We start from the raw sequence: 19,117 nt of genomic DNA, 5'->3' as shown, positions 1-19,117 counted from the left end.
TGTTTCTAATGTACTCAACCGTTAGCTATTTCTGCTTTAATTTCTTATCATTGGGAGTTAGCCATCATTGTTTGTTGTTCAGGTGGCATTAAACTTTATGACAATGCGAAGAATGTAGAAATGTGTCCATATCTCTAATTTCACTGACTCACAAAGACTTGCCTGACAGGATTCATAAAATTAGCAGGATATATAAACTCCTGGACCTTGTCCTCATGACATAAGGCATGCAAGAACCACTTGATGAAGCAGAAAGAAGAATGTGCACTTTGGCATTTGGGGGCCAGGGAGGAGAGAGAAGAGGAATTCCAAGTGGAACTAAGTTTCTTAAAGAGAATAGTTAATATGATATCCATGTTCTGTTGTACCAGGGCCAAGTGACTCTTCTTTGAATTATTGAAATTTTAGTATATGCGCTGCTGAACTGGGAAAACCCATTTGTAGCACTTTTATAAGAGCATCCAATTGAAAAACTCAAAAGCAGTGGACTACTTCTTAGTGTAGAGATGAGGAGAAAAGGTAGCTGAAGCAAGCAGCACAGACCACCAAGAGCCTCAGTGTTCTGTCAACAGAGAGGAAAAGACTAAACATAATTTTAGTCACTGGAGTCTAACTTGTAGGATTAAAGGGAAGTGTGAACTCTATCTCTCACCAGTGACATTAGTCATCCTCGCCTTCATTTTCATGCTTTTTTCCATACACTTTTATTGCCACAATTACCTTCATTCATTCATTCATTCATTCATTCATTCATCTACTCATATCCTATTGAACAAACACTTTTTCAGAGCCTCCCACCTGGCATTTGTTATTCTATGGGCGATGAATATTACAGTTGATAATAGTTTGTGTATCATCTAAGAGAAAGTGGTAGGCAGATGAAAATTAGTTACCTTTTTTGAAGCGTTGGTCATCAAGGTCCCATAGACCTGTAAATGGCACAAGACAAACATGTCGGTTGTGATGAGCAGAGCCATCACTTGGCAACTAGGCTGTCCATATGAGATTTACCTTTTGGATAAGTGTGGTTTATTCACACAAACATTCCTTATGATAACACTCTATTATAAAGATTATGGTAACCTCGTGTCTCTAGCCATCTCGTCAACGTGGTGAGAGTCTGACACGGTAGATGACTGCAAGAAAACAGTGTTTTCTGGACAAATTAAGGCAGTTTGCACATAGAACTTATAAAAGCTGTGACAACATGTACAAACATTTGGCAAACTCAAGTGGGGACCAAACAACGTGGAGAGGGGTAGGTGGGTATGAAGTCCCATCCCTGGCAGCGAAGGAGATAATGGAAATGGATTGGTGTTGGGAGAAGGCGAATCAGTCTTCCAGTGGAAGACCACACAGCCAAGAGTTTTTGGACAACACAAGCTGTAACTGATCGCTAAAAAAAATAAGAGGGCACAAAGTTGGGAGGTAAGAAGGGGGAGTGTATTGAGGGGAACTGGGTGAGGGGTAAAGATGAATAGAATACATTGTAGGAAGTTCTCAACGAACTAGTAAAAGTTGGGGGGGGGAGTGATAAACATAACAGTTAAGAACGAATGCAAAAAATAAATGAAAATAATGCATGGCATAAAAAGTAAAACTGGATGATTTGTTGATAATGGGCTTGGGGGACTAGTTTAGGTGTGATAAGCAAATGACTGGATGGATTAATTAATTATTAGAGAATGTACATTGCTAAACAAATAAATGAAAGCCTTCTGCAGACTGGACAAAAAAAGAAAAAGCATATAAAAAGAATTTTAGATCTCTTTAAAGCTAGAATATGATTTTGAAAGATGAAAACACTGAGAGAAGGACATTCTTGGATGAAAACTAAAAGTAATGAATAAAGTAAATGAATAATAAACAGAGCGAAAATAACACCAAGCATGCCCAACTAAGGAAATGAGGAATAGAGGAGAAATAAGGAGGAAATCTACCTAGAAAGAGAGGGAAACAGATAGAGGCCCAAGTATCATGGACTTTGAATACCATGAAAGATGTTCTAATTTTCTAAAAATTCTTAGAGACTTGAAAAGACACTTCTCCAAAGATTGTATACAAGTGTGAAATAGTATACCCTAAATGTTAAACATTCATATGTCTTAGAATGGCCATTAACAAAGAACAAAACCAGGCAGTGTTAGAAAAGCTGGGGTGGGGGTAGGGAATGGAAGCCTTGTGCATTCCTAGTGGGAATGTGAAATTCTGCAGTGCCATGTTGGTATGAATCTGAAGGCACTATGTCCATCGTTCATAACAACCAAAGGTGAGAGAAACTCAAAAGCAAAGTATATTATCATGTCATTCAGCCATAAAAAAGGATGGATTCTGTAACATGCTATAGCAGGAGTGAATCTTGAGACCATTATGCTAAGTGAAATAAGTGATAAATGACAAATACTGTATATCCTATTTATGTAAGGTAGGGAGATTTACTCCTTGGGATAAGTAAAATGTTGTCTCACGTCATCCCCTTCCACAGAACCACTCTTAACGTATAATAAGAATATTAAAATTATAACATGTTACATAAATTCCTAAAAATCCAGCAATGATGGATAATGCCCTAAAACACCTGAACAGAGATGCAGAGTTGCACAGACTTGCCTTGTCCATCAAGTACTGCTAGCCTCAAACTTTACTAAAGCAGCTCGGATGCTACATTAAAGGGGGCATGAACTCAACCTCGCTCCTCTCTCTCCCCCCCTCTCTTTCTCTGCTCTCTCCCCCTCCCTCCCTCTCTCCCATTAGAGTCTACTTTAGATAATTTAATGAACTGATATATATGTAGCACTTAGAACCTACTTAGTAGCAAATATAGTTACTGACTTTCTGATTAACTGTCTCCATTTTTCTGATTCAGTGGGATTTAAGCTTGAGAAAGTGGTCATATTCATTTCTAAAGTTGCTCACAGTATCTGACGTACATAAAAACGTAATGTAGGATTTGAATTAATAGGGAAATTATTATTTAGGCAACTATTTGGGAAATATTATGTACAGATTTCCATCTTTTCTTTTGTTTTTGGAGATAAGATCTTATCCTACCATCATGGAAAGCCAAGGACCTACTATGTCCTCAAATTTATGGTGGTCCTTCTGTCTCCGCCTCCTGAATGATGGAATCCAGTGTGAGGCACCACCACACAACGTGCAACTAATGTACATGTAGTCACAAGCCCAACAGTTTCTTACAGTACAGAAATAAGGCACTTCACATCGCTGAAATAACTTCTAACTCCTCTGAAAGTCAAGGATTTTTCATGGTGATTGAAGAATTTGTCGTGAAATCTTGTCTTAGTTACTTTTTCATTTGCTAAGAAAAGACCCCAGGGCTAAAATAACTTACAAAAGGAAGTATTAAATTAGGGGCTTGCTTAAAGTTTCGGGGCGCGGGTCGGGGGGGGGGGTCGGGGGGAGGGTGAGTCCATAGGAATCACAGTGGGAAGCACGGCAGCAGGCAGGCAGGAAGGCCGGTGCTGGAGTGGTAACTGAGAACTTACAACTTGTCTGCAAATGGAGCCAGAGGGAGAATGCAACTAGGCGTGGTATGTGGGCTTTTGAAACCTCAAAACCCTCCCACAGTGAGGCAGCTCCTCCAATAAGGCCACACCTCCTAATCCTTCCTAAACTGTCCATCAACTGGGAACCAAATATTCAAATAACAGAGCCTCTGAGGGCCATTTTTATTCAATCTGCTGAAAGTGTTGAGCTCAAGCACTGCCCCATGGAACGCAGACTGGATGATGAACTGCTTATATTCTTTCTCAGTTTCGTACTGATGTGTATATAGTCTTTGCTATTTTGTGGTTTTTCCTTTTTCCTACACTTTTTCCTCCAGTATATACCCGAATCTAATTACTTTTTTTTTGTTGTTTTTTTCTTTGACCATGGCTACTAACAAACTGCAACCAACCTCCCTAACCAAACAACAACCACACTGCCTCTTGGGGCCCTCACATTTTGTATCCTTGGAAATGTTTCCAGATTTCCAAATGTTACATGTTGGGGTACATCGTGTGAAGGCGTGTCTGTATATTTGATTATTGCTTGCAGAGAGCTTAAGTGGTAACCTACTAGCCGGGTTGTTATTTCTATGGTTCAACATAGAGCATATAGTTTGTAAACATTCGTCTTTCCTAACTTCCATACTGACTATAGTAAAAAGCTAAGGCCCAAAATCGTGACAGGAAGTGGAGGGCGGAACTTCTGGGAGAGAGAGGATCTCTGAGAAAAGAAAGCAAAGGCCAGAGATTTGCCAGCAAGACATGGAAGTCAACAAACTGATGCGAACGGGAGCAGAGAGCTACAGTTGGCCATGTAGTGGGACATAGTGCAAGGGTTTCTCAGGTTGAGATAGAAAAGCTGGCTGAGAGATTTAAATATCCTAAGCTTTAAGTACTAAAAAGCCTTGGTATCATTCCTTGTACCACTGGCAGGTCTCAAAGTCCTGCTATAGTCACACAATTGCTGGCAAAACCTTGCTTCTTGCCACAGCGCAAGGCAAATCATACGCAGCTGCTGTCGACAGCCCAAAGCAGCCCCGCATCCCTACACCTGGGATTAAAATAAAAGCACATTCTTATATTTCTGTGGTTTGTAAAGAAACCAAAATTCCAGAAACTCTCAAAAATGTCACTACACTGGTGTTTACCACTAAGACATTTTTCTTGCTCATGTTCATCAATATAGTTCAAGCTGATAAGAGGACAATTACTTCTAAAGGTTTTGCATTAAATGGCGAGACCTCTTTGTATCAGGTAATCAGAAAAGTCACCAGGAGATACCAGAAGATAAGTGGTTTTAATTTTAAAAACATACATCCATCTGAAATTTTTCATGTGGCAATATTTAAAGTTCACATGCAAACTCTCAGCCACTGTGTGTGGGACAGCATCACTGTGATGTGCCAGGTGTGTGGGCATTTTGCTCACAAAGTAATTAGATCAAAGGCATCTCTTTAAACAAAGAATTTAATATCTGTTACCACACTCATCGCATCTTAAAGCACATAGGTCCCTCGGGGCTTCAGATCTAACGTCTGACAAGCTTTTAGGCTACACAGCCAAAAAACTATTCCAAGGATGGAGATAAGCTACGCCTTTCACAAATACACATTTTTACTTGGAATTAGTGCCTCAAATCAAAACCAACACATTTGTTTATACCTTTATTGACACACCAAAAGCTTGGGACAAAAGTCAAATCACCATCAAAGGAAAAACCATGCCTGTGTAAACATAGAGTAATTTGGGTTTGTTTTCAAGTTAGATCATCAACTTTGTTGTAGTTCAAGAGCGTTTTAGAGATTATCCCATCTATAGGTGTGGACACAGCTTCAGACTCATGCTTGGCATACCATAGCATGCTGCAGAAAGAGAATGTCACATTTATATGGAATGCAGCTTATGAGTTAACCACCCAAATAATCAAGCTCCATAAATTTACAACTATTCTGAGGGGAAAAGTCATTTGACAACTGAAACTATACTTCCTTTTCCTTATTATTCTTCACCCTAGGCACAGAAGAAGATGTCTCAGTAGTGTTTAAGTTCTCACAAGTATGCCTGTCAAAATATCACTACTGGAAAGAGTGGGATGGTACCTAACGCAAATTCACATCAGACTCGTCCTCCAAGGCAGAGGATATCTGGTCTCAGAAAAAAGCAATTCAGAAAATCAGTAGTTATTTAAAAAAAAAAAAAAAAAAAAAAGGTAGTTTAGCCTGAAACTTTAACCTTTAGGTTTCATGGCTAGAGTTTTAGTGTAGAATTTTAAACATCATTGAATCCTGTCACTGTCCACTATGGACCCAGGCTTCTTTATGTCAGCTTAGCTCATTAGTAACAGTAACAAGTAACAAGTAACAGTCAACAAGATCTAACACAGATCCAGTATTGGTGTTGGCATTCTGTGCAGAGCTTACAATTGTGAGCTGTCAGGCCTTATATGGTTTTTATCTTAAATTCTGAAAACTATAGTGTCGGATGTGAACTTCTGATTTTCCTCCTGTGCCTTTCAGGGCTAATGTAAAACACTTGTTTCAAATGTTTCCCCTTTAGCACTATAACCTGGCCAGCTGCTAACATGGTTGTTAAAGATTAGTGAATTGTTTTTTGTTTTTGTTTTGAAACGAAGTGCCAGTTTCTGATTCCACGCTTTCCTTAAACATTTTCAGTAAGAAGTAGTAATGACAGAGAAACGAAAACGAGGTGACTGTGATCTTTTGTTGTGTTGCTTCACGTAAGCTGGTGACATTCATTGGTAATTCAAAGTACCTACATTTAGTGGAACTGAAAACGTGGAAATGCTGTCATTTCCTACAGCGTTCATTGGGAATGACTTCCAGGTCATCTATCTTCCAGTCTCTTGCATGTTAGCATCTGCCACAATGCCGCCTAAATACGAAAACGAAATCCGAAGCCACTAAAACTGTTCATCTCAGTTTGCCCTATGTATAGTCATGCCTGAGAGTGGATGAGATTAAAGCACCAGTTACAGCTTCTGTACCCTAGTGCATGCAAACACTATGATGTACTCACATGGATGGTTTCTTGCTGTATTCAGCAGTATGAAGCTCAGCAGAAGTGAACTGTGCTGCCCTTCCAAGTGCTGAGGCTGCAGACAGTTAAACACCCTGTGGATATATGTGCCTAGCTTCCGTGTACTGACTTCCCTGGTTCATTTTAAGTCAAAGACCAATGGCCATCCCACTTCCTACCCAATTTTGCAAACACTAATTAAATGACAGTAGCATTAACATTTCTAGTTTTCAATATCTTTACTATCATTCAGATGTATTTATTTTTAATGACATGTGTATGAGTGTTTTGTCTGCATGTATGAGCAATGCATACATGCAGAGCCCTTGGAGGCCAGGGGGGTGTTAGAGTCCCTGAAACTGGAACTATACAGTTTAGAGAAACTCAGGTCCCCTACAAGGGAAGCAAGTGTCATTTCTCCACACCCCAACTATATGTATTTATATCCTTTAATTTTCCCCTAATCCCTGCTCTGCTTACAATTCCATTTCAGGGCACCTACCTGGCACATCTCATTTTTTATTGACATTATATCTCAGTTAAACTTAAGGGGCAAAAGTGATAACAAGCACTGAATCAGAGAGTCGTGAGAACATCGTTTGACCTCTACATCTCTTCCAAAATAAATCACATAACTACAGTAAATCTGACTGTCCATCTTCTCAGAAGCAAATGAGCAAAAATAAAATGCCTCAAAAGATTGCTTCAAAAACAGAGTAAAATGAAGTGAATGTGGGAACATAGCTGTGCGTTCCAGCATCCACAATCAGGATAGCAATCAAGTTTCTAAAATGCTGCTTTGGGCACCAAACAAGCAGTATTTCTGGATAGAAATCATAGTAGCTATCTACAGAATCAAGCAGCAGCCAGGGCAAGCATTGCTCAGATCCTCCTCTTCCGTGTGGGCAATCTCTTTTTTAAAATAAAAGATTTTTTTAAAACAAACACATACGATTCATATTAAAGTTAATGTTTTGTGTCTGCATTAAGGTCTACAACGTTTAAACACAGTACTTTATACCTGTCTAGACATGCTTGTTTTCAACCATTGCCATTAAAATACATCGTTTCATATTTAAGTTACTTACAAACTTTTATTTTGTACACACTTTAGTTGGCCACTAGAAATGCTGATTATGGATTTCCCATGTCGCACTGTCCATTGTATGTGGGCTGAAACAACACTCTAAGTTCTGACATCAACCCAGGTGCTGCCCTTATTTTGTTTTGGGGCTTTCTCCCACATGAAGAACCTCAGAGCACACGCATTCACGTAGACCTAGGAAGTCCTATTTTACCGATAGGTTAGCCTTCCACTGGGCAGTAATAGATGTCATGGTTAATCTTGACTAATGCATTTCCTTTCTCTTTCTTTTGAAAAGTTATTGTGTATTTCCTTGATGCTAAAATCATACAAAATACTTTTTTTTCTGGCTTGCTTTCCCTGCACTTAGATTAACATACTGCATGCAGTAAAGAGAGAGTCTCTGAGGCTTCACCTAGAAGTTAACTTAGAACATGTCAAAATAAATTAGGATGTCTCATCTTCATTTTGGATTGTTTTCAGCACCGAGTCTTCTCCCAGGATTTTACATAGTTCGTTGAGTCTCTGCTGCATTTTGGGAATTCCAGCTAGCTGAGACTCTAGCTTTTGTTTTTCTTCACTCAATGTTAAGCGAATAGCAGTGTCCAACTGTTCAAAGCGCCAACCTCCTTCGCCATCAAATTGTAATAAGTGAGTGTGGTATTTCCTGCATAATTAAAATGAAGTATTATTAGTCATAATATTAAAAGCCATTTTTAGCTGTAGAGTTTTCTAACTAATGTTTAAAGACAAATTTTAGCAAAGGTGGTTATTTTACATCTGAATTCTAGATGTATATAAATGGTATATACCTCATATAAATGGTATAATTTTTAAAGTCCAAAGTCTTTAATCTCCAAGAAATTCTTAATGTCTGAATTTGTTTCATATTTCGAGTATACTTAATTTACAAAGGACGACAATCCAGTCTATCTTCTTAATCAATAATAAAGCATTCTTAGAATGGAAGTAAGGAAAGGAAACTGAGGAAAGATAGTAAATATTAAAAGATCAGGGAGGCAGAGGCAGAGGCAGGTGGATCTCTGTGAATTCAAGGCCACCCTGGTCTACAAAAGTGAGTCCAGCACAGCCAAGGCTACACAGAGAAACCCTGTCTCAAAAAAGAGAAAACAAAACAAAACAAAAAATCCCAAATCAGAACAGAACCAAACCAAACAAAAATCTATCATACAGAGAAAAACTGAAAAAAGTAGCAACTTATTTATATGTAATATCATCCTCTGGGATGCGTTCTACATAAGTACAACTTTCTCAGTGGTAATAATCTAGAATTATTTGTACATGTCCACCCCCAGGAGTCTTTCAGTTTTATTGCCACATAAATTCATTTCCTTCATGGTTCAACTACATGAGGTACAACACTGAAATATGGAAGGCGATCCATCTCGTAAGGGAGATCAGAGCCACCAGCTGAGGATCTGTGGCATGGCTGGAGGGAGTATGGATGGCAGGGTTGCTCCCATCATAAGCCACCTGTTCTTGGTCGCTTAGCTTAACTGGCTCATGATTCTCAAAATTTCTGTCTTCCTTCAGGTTTTCCTCCTACTTCAAGTAATTATAACTGTATGAATTGTCAGCCTTTTCAATTAGTTTCTATCTTATATGTGGACGTCAGCTTTTAAGCCTTCAAGAAACAGGCTGCAATCCTTAGAACCACAGAGGTTAGGTAGAGAGTAGGGGATCGGTGGGGAGGGCAGGAACACCCAAGGGAGGGGGAAGTAGAACAGATAGTTATGGATGGATGCAAGGGCTGGAATGAGAAGATTAAATAGAGAAGGGAGGGAACAGGGAGGTAAAGCAGGGAATACAGGGAGGGACAGGTAAAACTAAGGGGCATTTGAGAGGCATGAGAAGTTATTATTATAGACATTGCTTAAAATATATACATATATTCGAGGAATCTGAACGGAATCACCAAGTAATGACAGAGACAAAGTCCCACCATTGACATCACCTGTCACCAAATGAAACCTCCAGCACTAGGAATGGGGTACGTTTTTAAATGAGTTGTTGTCCAAAGAGACCCCATGGAAATCTCCAAGCAACTCAGGCCAAGTCTATTGGTTGCTTTCCATGAAATGAGAGTAAAGCCCTGTTGCCGAAGACAGCACCTACATGAGTCATTAACCATGGAGAAGTCGAGTCAGTCCCTACCTGGACCCTTCATCACTACTGACTAGTTTTCACTTTTCTGGAAAGTACCCTGCATATTACCAGAGGAGAAAGGTAAATACCCAACCCAGCTATAAGCCTTGTTATGTACAATGGTGACCTGACAGCACGATACTCTGGTGCAGTATGGGTACAAAAGTTGTCTGAATAACCAACCACTACCTGATTGGGTTGAAGGTCCACTCCATGATACAGAACCCATACTCAACACTGCTTGGTTGTTCGAAGACCTAAGACTAGATAGGTCATAGCGCAAAACCAAATACCACTGTTCTGCTAAAGTAGCTAGCAAAGATACGACTCCTAACAACATTCCGCTATATTCATAAATCAGTGTTTTGCTCAGCCATTATCAGAGAAGTTTTCTTCTGCAGTAGATGGGAACAAATACAGAGACCCACAGTTGGACATGTAGAGAGTAAAGACTTTGGGACACTCACTCCTATCTGGGATGTTTCCATCAAGTTCTTACCCCCAAGAGGTAAAGGAATCCTGTAGAAAAGGAGGCAGGAAGCATTTAAGAGCCATAGGTAGAGGAGGACTCTGAGGAAACAGGGCCTTCTAGATACTACAGGATGCATGTGCAATAAGCTCAGAGACTGTAGCGGCATGCACAGGGCCTGCATATGATGTCTAAGCCAGATAAGGCTTCAGGGCCCAGAAGGAAAGTGGACACAAGTCTTCCTCCGTAACCGAGAAGCTAGCTCCAGTCAAGAACTCCTCACAAAGAGAAAAAAAATACTTTTCTCCAATGGAGTCCTACTGGGGATATAGAACACACTTTAGGGCAAGCCCCACGCCCAGCAGTGGACGGCCAGCACAAACCAAACTCAGTGGATATAAAACACACTTTAGGGCAAGCCCCACGCCCAGCAGTGGACAGCTAGCACAAACCAAACTCAGTGGCATTTCTGGAGTTTTTTTGTCTCATAAGGCTTTGTCTGGGTGTTTTACTTTTCAACCTCACAGGTCTTTTGCTTGTATATTATTGTTTCTGATTTTGGTATTTAGTGGGAACTATTAAGTTATAGTATTTTAACACTTTCCCCTAGATTTTTAAAGAAAATAATTAAATGATTGTGTAAGCATATATCATTCCGTGATCTTTCACGGCACTTTCTAATATCATGACAGCCATCTATTTTTCGTATCAACTATAAGGTTCTCTTGTAGGTTTTCAAAATGACGAGATGGTGATGTTCATTTTCACAAAACTCGTTAAAGTTACATTAGGCCAGAGGAGCTAGAGAATTAGGGGGACACATCAGAGAAATACAGATAGGAAACAAATGAAGTGCTTTATACTCCACACAGAAAACTTTAGTATAGTTATCCTTTCAGAAGACTGGACAAAGCATCCAGCCCAGAAGAGGATGCTAGAAGCACCTACCATAGAGAAGGCCTGTGCGTTATGGACAGCAAGGAAATTCCAGCCCCTATAGCAGCCTGAAATATCTTTCCTTCAACATCAATGCTCACGGCACTGGTACATTCATCCAGCAATGCGTACTTTGGTCTGAAAAAAAAAATTACAAATAGATGAGTGAATTGGCTCTAGAACTGTGTCTTTCTTTGGACTATAGTTGTATTCTGTCAACTTTGGAGGCACTAAGGAGAATGTGACATTGTTCACAGTGGTAAGCGATAAAGCAAAACGCAGCTGTTCTTTTTTCTCTGCTTGGCCAGCAACCCAACCTAGCTCAGTTAACGAGACTAAAGTCAAAATAAACACGGTCACTTGATGTTTTCAATTTAGTTTTGAAAGTGAGTTTTAAAGTTTTTAAGGTAGTTTTCACTATGATTTTATTTCTATTTGTTTATTTTATTTTTTTTCAAGGTTACATCATTTCCCCTTCTCTTTCCCCCTTTCAAGCCCAACCATATGCCCCACCTGCTCTCTTTCAATTCATGGCCTCCACCATCAAATCAGTAGAAACCTCTTGCCTATCACAAATAATTCCTCAGCATTCTAAGTTATTTTCTAATGCGTGCTTGTTTATTAACAGGATGCTGTTACCTATTCTGCAGATGGTGGTGAAGGGAGCGAGATACAGGAGCTAAAGGTATTCCTAATGCCCCATAGGACTGTGAGACTGCTTGACGATCATTGCATCTTCCCCAAGAAACCAGTGGAGTAGTACTGGGGGGTTGGCTATTACATATCAAGTATGGCTTCTCTCTATATTAATTACTGTTTGGATTTCCCTAGTCATTCTTTAAACAATAAAATTACAAGGCTCTCATAAGCATATTTTATTGTAATGCTTAGTATAATTTCTGACCAGTGTTCTCTGTTGTCACCAGCTCAGATCTTTCCTATCAAGGCTCAGTATGTGTTAAAATCTCATTGTCACAACCTTCTTTGTGAAGACAGAAAAAGCAGTTCTATAATATTATACTTTTCCTTTGCTGTGTTTAATTTTCTAAATTATTTGATTCATTGGGAGAAGTGCTGTCTTTTAACTATTTGCTTGCCTTCCTTGATCCCACAAAGTTGGTTTGATTTTCATTCATTATAATGTTATACCCAGTCCATTTACAATCACAAATACCAATTATCCCAAATTACAGATACTTGAAATGTTGGGTTAAAATCCTTTATTGATGTCCCTTGTTCTTATTGAAAGGCTTATCTCATTAATACAAAAACACGGAAGACTAGTCGCCTTTGCAGTCCACAGTCACACTCCACAGGCTGTGTTGCTGATCATGTTACTGAGTATTTATGGATGAAACCCAAGCCAGTGTACGAAGATAGGCTAACAGCTGGGCATAAATGTCAAACTACAGTCTGCCCTTGAGTCTCACTAGAGAGAGCAGTGTTTCAAAGCACAACATGAAAAATCCAAAGTTTGTTAAATTCAGTTCATTTTTTAAAAAGGACTCTCTATTATCAGGCTAATAATGTGAATTTATTATAAATACTACATTATTAAGACAACCCTTTTTTGTCACTAAAAATCACAGATATACACAAAACTGCACAGTGTATGATTTCATTTACACGAGATTGCAAAGGTGATAAGCCAGTAAGAGCAGAAATGGGCATATGTAGACCATGGCCACAAAAAGGGTTCAGAGCCATTTCCAGGGTAATAGAGACATTCTCTGTTTTAGTCGAGATACTGGTTGAGATGAACATAATGTTACATAATGTAGCTACACTTATAAAAACTGACTGAATTATATACTTAGCATATCATTATTGTAATAATGATAGTAAACCCTGGCTAAGTATCATACAACAACAAAGAGGGGCATACGATAGCATACGGAACTAGAGAAGGGACATAAATTACAAATTATGAAACACATGAAAACAATTAAGATTACAGCCAACTGCATGACTTAAGCCGGGAAGAAATTTATTTAAAATATTAAAAATGTCTTGACAGCTAATCAGATAGAAGGTTTCTAATTCTTTTTATTTATCTGTGTTTTCCAAATAAATATGTAACTATGGTGCATTTTCTTAATTATAAATGATATGTGCCATAATCTCATAAAAACTTGGACCTAAATCTAACCAGCCATTTTTTCTTTAACTTCCTGCTTTTAAGAAAAGTGGAAGTTAGAACAACATTACAAGAAGCATACCAAACTGAAATATGGAGCATTCTAAATGACAAAAGTAGAAAAGAAAGAAAAATGGCTCAGCTGGTAACGAAGCTCTCTGCTGTCAAGCCAGATAGCAGGAGTTTGATCCCAGAACCCACAAGGTGGAAGGACAGAGCTTATTTCCTGCAAATAGTCCTGTGATACACAGATGAGACATACATACACACATACACACTGAAAAGATAGATAGGTGGATGGATAGATAGATGGAGGGATCGATAAATAGATAATAGATAGGTAACTAATAGATAAATGGACAGATATATGATAGTTAAATAGATAATTGATAAATACATGGATAGATAGATAGATAGATAGATAGATAGATAGATAGATAGATGATAGGTATGTAAAAATGTAATAATAAAAATTAGGCTGAGGCAGGAGGGAGAGAAAACAAACTTTTAAAGATTAAAATCGAATTCAGACCGGACAACAAAACGCATCCTTTAGCTGGATGTGGTGTGACGCAACTGCAATCTCAGCTCTCAGGAGGCTCAGGCAGGAAGAGAGAAATCTGAGACCATCCTTGACTATGTGGCAAGATCTTGGGTTAACGTGCAAAACTGATCTTGTGTTGAATAAATAAGTGTAAAAAGGGTATTAGACAACAAGAGAAAAAGACATTAAGTAACTCTCAATAATTATTTCTAGTATAATTACATTATTATATAAAAACCAAACCTCTCATCTCAGAGAAGAGTGGGACAAACAGAAGGCACTAGTAGGAATGATGCCTGGATTTCCTCTTACATCTTTGGCTTAGAATTCTTAAAGTCCATGAAGCTGATGTCACAGAGAAAAACTTTATGGAAACAAGTTATCTCTTGCATCTCAGTTTTTCTGAGTTTACTAAGATGTGTGTGAGCACATCCTTTTTTTCACTGGTTGTATCTCCTGACAGCTGAAGAAGGACACCCACTAGACTAAAAAGGTACTGATGGCTTGATCCAATTGAATAATGTGGGGCCACATATTAAATATGCTGCATATTAGATATTTACATTACAATTCACAATAGAAGCAAAATTACAGTTATGAAGTAGTAACAAAATAATTTTATGGTTGTGGGGTCACCACAACATGAGAAACTGTATTAAAGGGTCACAGCATTAGGAAGGTTGAGAAGAGCTAATCTAGGGGGAGCCAATTCCAGTTGACATTGGTAGAAGGCACCTTTACCCGTTGAGCCATCAATCCAGTCTCCCAGTCAGGTGTTATTTAGCCTAACTGAATCCTGCTGAGTACTTTCTTGTTATGCCCAAAATGGATAACAGTTTCCTGAGTGTAGCATACTTACTTATGATAGAACATCCGTGCCATGCCCATTCTCTGTTTTTCCCCTCCTGATAGAACATCTTTCCAGTCCATAACAGCATCCCATCCTAAAATAAATAAAAAACATACACTTTATGGATACTTTATTGATTTGTTACCACTTCTATTCTGGACAAGTGATTCCTGGCCCATTTTGATTGAAAAATCAGAAGGGTTTTGTATTTTGTAGAGCACATGGATGAATCTATGCATATTTTACTTTAAATATGACATTCCTTTAAGAGTAGTAACTCCTTACACCAATAGACATCTTGAAAGAATTAGAAACAGTGACGCTTGATAAAATCCATTTGTTAGTCTGTTCAAAGGGTTGACGTCCATATGCTGATTTTTTTAGGGCAGTGGGAGAAAAGATCTAATAATTTGCATAGGACAGTTGCCAAGCCCAAGAACAGTGTGGGAGGAGCTGAGGTAAACAGATCCCACACGCCTGGTGTTTTAAGCAAGTCTTTTCACTATTCCACAGCTTAGAAGATAGTTCCTTTTATTTGCATTTTACAAGTGGGTAATTCAAAACTCATGGAGTGATAGACACTTCTGAGTGTATAGTTATCTGTCAGAGCTGGGGTCTATATTTAGGTTTATTTAATGCTTTCACAGTTTATGCAGCCTGTCTCTTAAAACACCTTAATTAATAGTTGCTTAATATTAATTTATCAGGCAAGCATACATACATATACATACATATAAATATCCTAATATGAAAATAATGCCCGAAAATTTTAAGTCAACCCAAGTTGCAGAATGACATATATTATGGCCACATTTCTGCACAAAATGTGAAGACATGTCCCAGACACACAATGGAGAGGAATTATGAGTTTCATTTTCCAAGTTAAGACTTCTGTAATATTTGATTTTTCAATGACTATCTTACATTATTAACTAGAGAAGATTACTTAAGAATGAAACCACATTTCTACTTTTGAGACTCCAACTTTCAGAGAAGAAAACGAACTGCTCAAGCTTGACAAATATTCCAGGCAACATTTCCATGTCTTCAGAATTCAGGGTTTAACTCTCCCCTGGAGAAGGGCCATGCCCCATGCACTCACTGTTCTCCCTCAGGTGCCTTCCATTATTGTTAAAATTGGGGGGACTTAAAGGAGGGGGGCTGCAATCAGGATAAAAAGTGTATAAATACATTTTAAAAATTTAAGTAAATTTCGCTTTAGGTTACAGAAAGAAGCAAATCTTTATTGTTTTATTACCATGGGTGCCTGAAGAAACAAATTATGAGATCAATTACTTAATTCTTTTACTAATTAAAAGAAAGACTATGATTTTGATTTTTAGTGTGCAAAAGGTCAGAACCTTCAACAGAATAATGTATGTTGTTAAACCAGAATTCATCTTTATGTTACTGTTTTCCTTCTTTAGGAATTATTGTAAAGCTTAATGCATGTTTTAGAAAGTGTAAAATTAATCAGGCACAGTGAAACATGACTAATCCTGGGACAGAGCCAAGGGCAGGGTGATCACGAGTTGGGGGCCAGACTGGGCTACCCTGTAATACTCTGTCTCAAAAAAAAAAAAAAAAGCCTGAAGTTATAAATAAGAAACTAAACAAAGTAGGGAGATGAAAATTAGAGAGAACAAGGACGGAAAGGCTATTTTAAGGATACATCTTAAATTACGTTTCAAATCTGCATAATGTGAAAATGTTCCCTGTCCCAAAATTTAAAAAGGAAACACAATAAAAGCAGTATGTTTAAAATAATGCAGGGAGGAGTAAGGGGAGGAGAAAGAGATAAGGGAGAAGAAAACATAACGCCAGGACTGGAGAGATGATCTTGTGGCTAAGAGCTTGCACTGCTCTTGCAGAGGAGCTCAGTTTGATTGACAGCACCCATGTCAAGTGGCTTATAACCACCTGTAATGTCAGCCCAAGGATCCAACACTCCCTTCTGGACTCCCCAGGTACCTGTACTCATGTGTCCTTACCTCACAACACACATCTGCAAAATTAGAAATGAATCTTTAACAAATAACCAGTCTAGTAGTACCTAAAGTGAAAGGCTTTAGCATTATTCCCATTGACAACATCAAGCTGTCCTCTTTAGAAGGACCTCTGTTCTTTTCTTGTGCAATCTGCTGGAAATTGTTTAAAATTAGATCCTCATAAGACTGTATTGCAAAGGGGGAAAAAAAAAACCTCAAAATGCCAGCATGTTTCTGAGAAAAAAATGTTGAAATAATAGGTTTCCATGACCTGATTTTATAACATTTAGGAAATGCAAGTGATGAGCTGAGGAATGGATTTAGATCACAGCACTATGAAGCAGTTTGTTCCCTGACATGAGGAAAGTGTTTTTCAGCCAAAGGAAAAGTTAACTTTTACATATTTTAATTAACTGCACCCTTTGTTCTACTAAATCCCGAGGGTTCCATCAGCATCCTTGGCAACAGATGTGACTCCTAATGCTCATTTACTGAGACCAAGACAGCTAACAAGAAAATCATGTCCTTGCTTCCTGGAGATGTCTAAACTTCTCAGTTGTGTCTGTTTGTACCCATTCTACTCTTTTCTATTTGGGGACCTGGATATGGGAATGGAATGTAGTTTTTAACCTCCATTCTTTTTTTCAGCAAAGAATCGCCTGATCTAAATAATTCCAACAGGCTTCATCCTACTGAAACCATACATTAGTAAGTGGAAGTATTTCCCTGTATTGCTTAGATGCTTCATTTTTAAGGATTAAGAAAAACTAGTTTCTTAGGAAAGGTATACTTATGTGAAATTGTATTATAGTTCCTATTTCTAAAAGGCTGGGAGACATAAAGTACATCAGACACAGGCGTGCCAACTGTGCACTCCATCTTTCAAAGTTAAATCTATGTTTTAGTTCTGTTCTATCAGCTGTTATGGCAATAACTGTGAACCAAGCACCATGAATTTAATCTGTACAGTGGAGACAGTACTGCATCATCAATGGACTTTCATGAACATTGAACAGAAAGATGTGTAATTATTCAAACATGGTACATTCTCTGCAGTAAGCACTCAGCAAACCATAACTGTTCCTGTTATATTACTAAGTTCCAGAGACTCTTCTTTTTTATTTAGAGGAAAAAGAACAAACAAAATTTACGTGCCCAAGGCGAGGAAGTGTAAAACTCTAGGTTTGGAGGATCTTTGAAAATAATTCTCGAATGTCATAACTTCTAAAACAATACAATGTTTCATGTTCATTTTAAATTTCTCTTTGGACCACAAGATTCTAAACTTAATCAGTTTGCCCATATGTGTAGAATTCGTGCTGCTGAAGTGCTGTGAAATTGGGAAGGGATGGACCACATGACACTAAAGGAAAATCTGCATCATAAATAGAAATATAGTCATATCTTTCTTGCCTGCTTTATTAGTTTATCATAAGGATCAGGTCATGATTCATTGCTTGTTATGTATGTGCCACGGCAGTAAGAGTTTCAGTTAATATTCACAGAAACTTTGAAAAAAATGTATCCCCGTTTTACCATTGAGGACACAGAGAGTAATGCTAATTAGGATTTGATTCTTTTTTTTTTTTTTTTTAAGATTTATTTATTTATTGTATATGAGTGCTCTATCTGCATGTACACCTGCATACCAGAAGAGGGCATCAGATGCCTATCCAGATGATTTTGAGCCACCATAGGGCTCACTAAGAATTGAACTCAGGACCTATGAAAGAGCAGATGGTGGCGTCCTTAACCACTGAGTCATCTCTCCAGCTCTAGAATTTGGTTCTTTTTTTTTTTTTTCCTTCAAAATAATGTAATTATGCTGGGAATCAGAGTATGAAATCCGTGCATGTGCAACTCAACCTAAGGTTCTGGCTTGCTTTTTCGGGGCCATTAAATTATATGACTTACCACACTATTTGAAAGCATAATTATTAAGAAATAATTGGATTGAAAACTCTTATGTATGTGTATTCCCACTCTTTCATATATATATTATTCTAAAGAAACCTACAACTAAGAAGTTTCTGTTATATAATCTCTTGTATATATATATATATATATATATACATACACACACATATATATAACACATACATATATTAGAAATATCTTGGAACTGAAAATAAACAAGTTCTGTGAGAATCACTTTAAAAAATTACATTTAATATAAGCTGAGAGAGTTTGGCAAGCCAGTAGTTCATCATAGACTTTACCTGTGGGAAAGATTAAGCTTTGTCACAGGCGGAAGCAGTCTTGGCGGGCTTTACCCTTGAGGCACACCATGAATACCTTGTGAGAGACTGTTTGGAGCCTTCCTGGGCTTGGAATTCAGGAAGCCTACCTGGGAACCCCACCGTTGCTATTGTTTTCCTAATTGACCCTCTAAGGGAGA

At 38.2% G+C, this 19,117-nt stretch overlaps 1 protein-coding gene across 3 annotated transcripts in view; it reads right to left on the bottom strand.

The window, feature by feature from the left end:
* Positions 1-4,787: 4,787 nt before the first annotated feature.
* The window catches only part of ABCD2 (ATP binding cassette subfamily D member 2), a 49,392-nt gene continuing 35,062 nt past the window's right edge, over positions 4,788-19,117 (bottom strand). For all 3 annotated transcript variants that reach the window (XM_084750840.1, XM_084750839.1, XM_084750838.1), the window contains exons 8-10: positions 14,741-14,825; positions 11,213-11,338; positions 4,788-8,296 (exon numbers count right to left, since the gene is read on the bottom strand). In XM_084750840.1, the coding sequence (XP_084606966.1) occupies positions 8,077-8,296; positions 11,213-11,338; positions 14,741-14,825 (431 nt within the window). In that variant the 3' untranslated portion in view covers positions 4,788-8,076. The remainder of the gene's footprint in view (positions 8,297-11,212; positions 11,339-14,740; positions 14,826-19,117) is intronic.

The sequence above is a fragment of the Acomys minous genome, assembly GCF_964271855.1.
Source record: "Acomys minous genome assembly, chromosome: 12".
NCBI classification, from domain to species: domain Eukaryota; kingdom Metazoa; phylum Chordata; class Mammalia; order Rodentia; family Muridae; genus Acomys; species Acomys minous.
The sequence above is the reverse complement of the archived record's forward strand: the minus strand, read 5'-3'. Positions and strand labels throughout refer to the sequence as shown.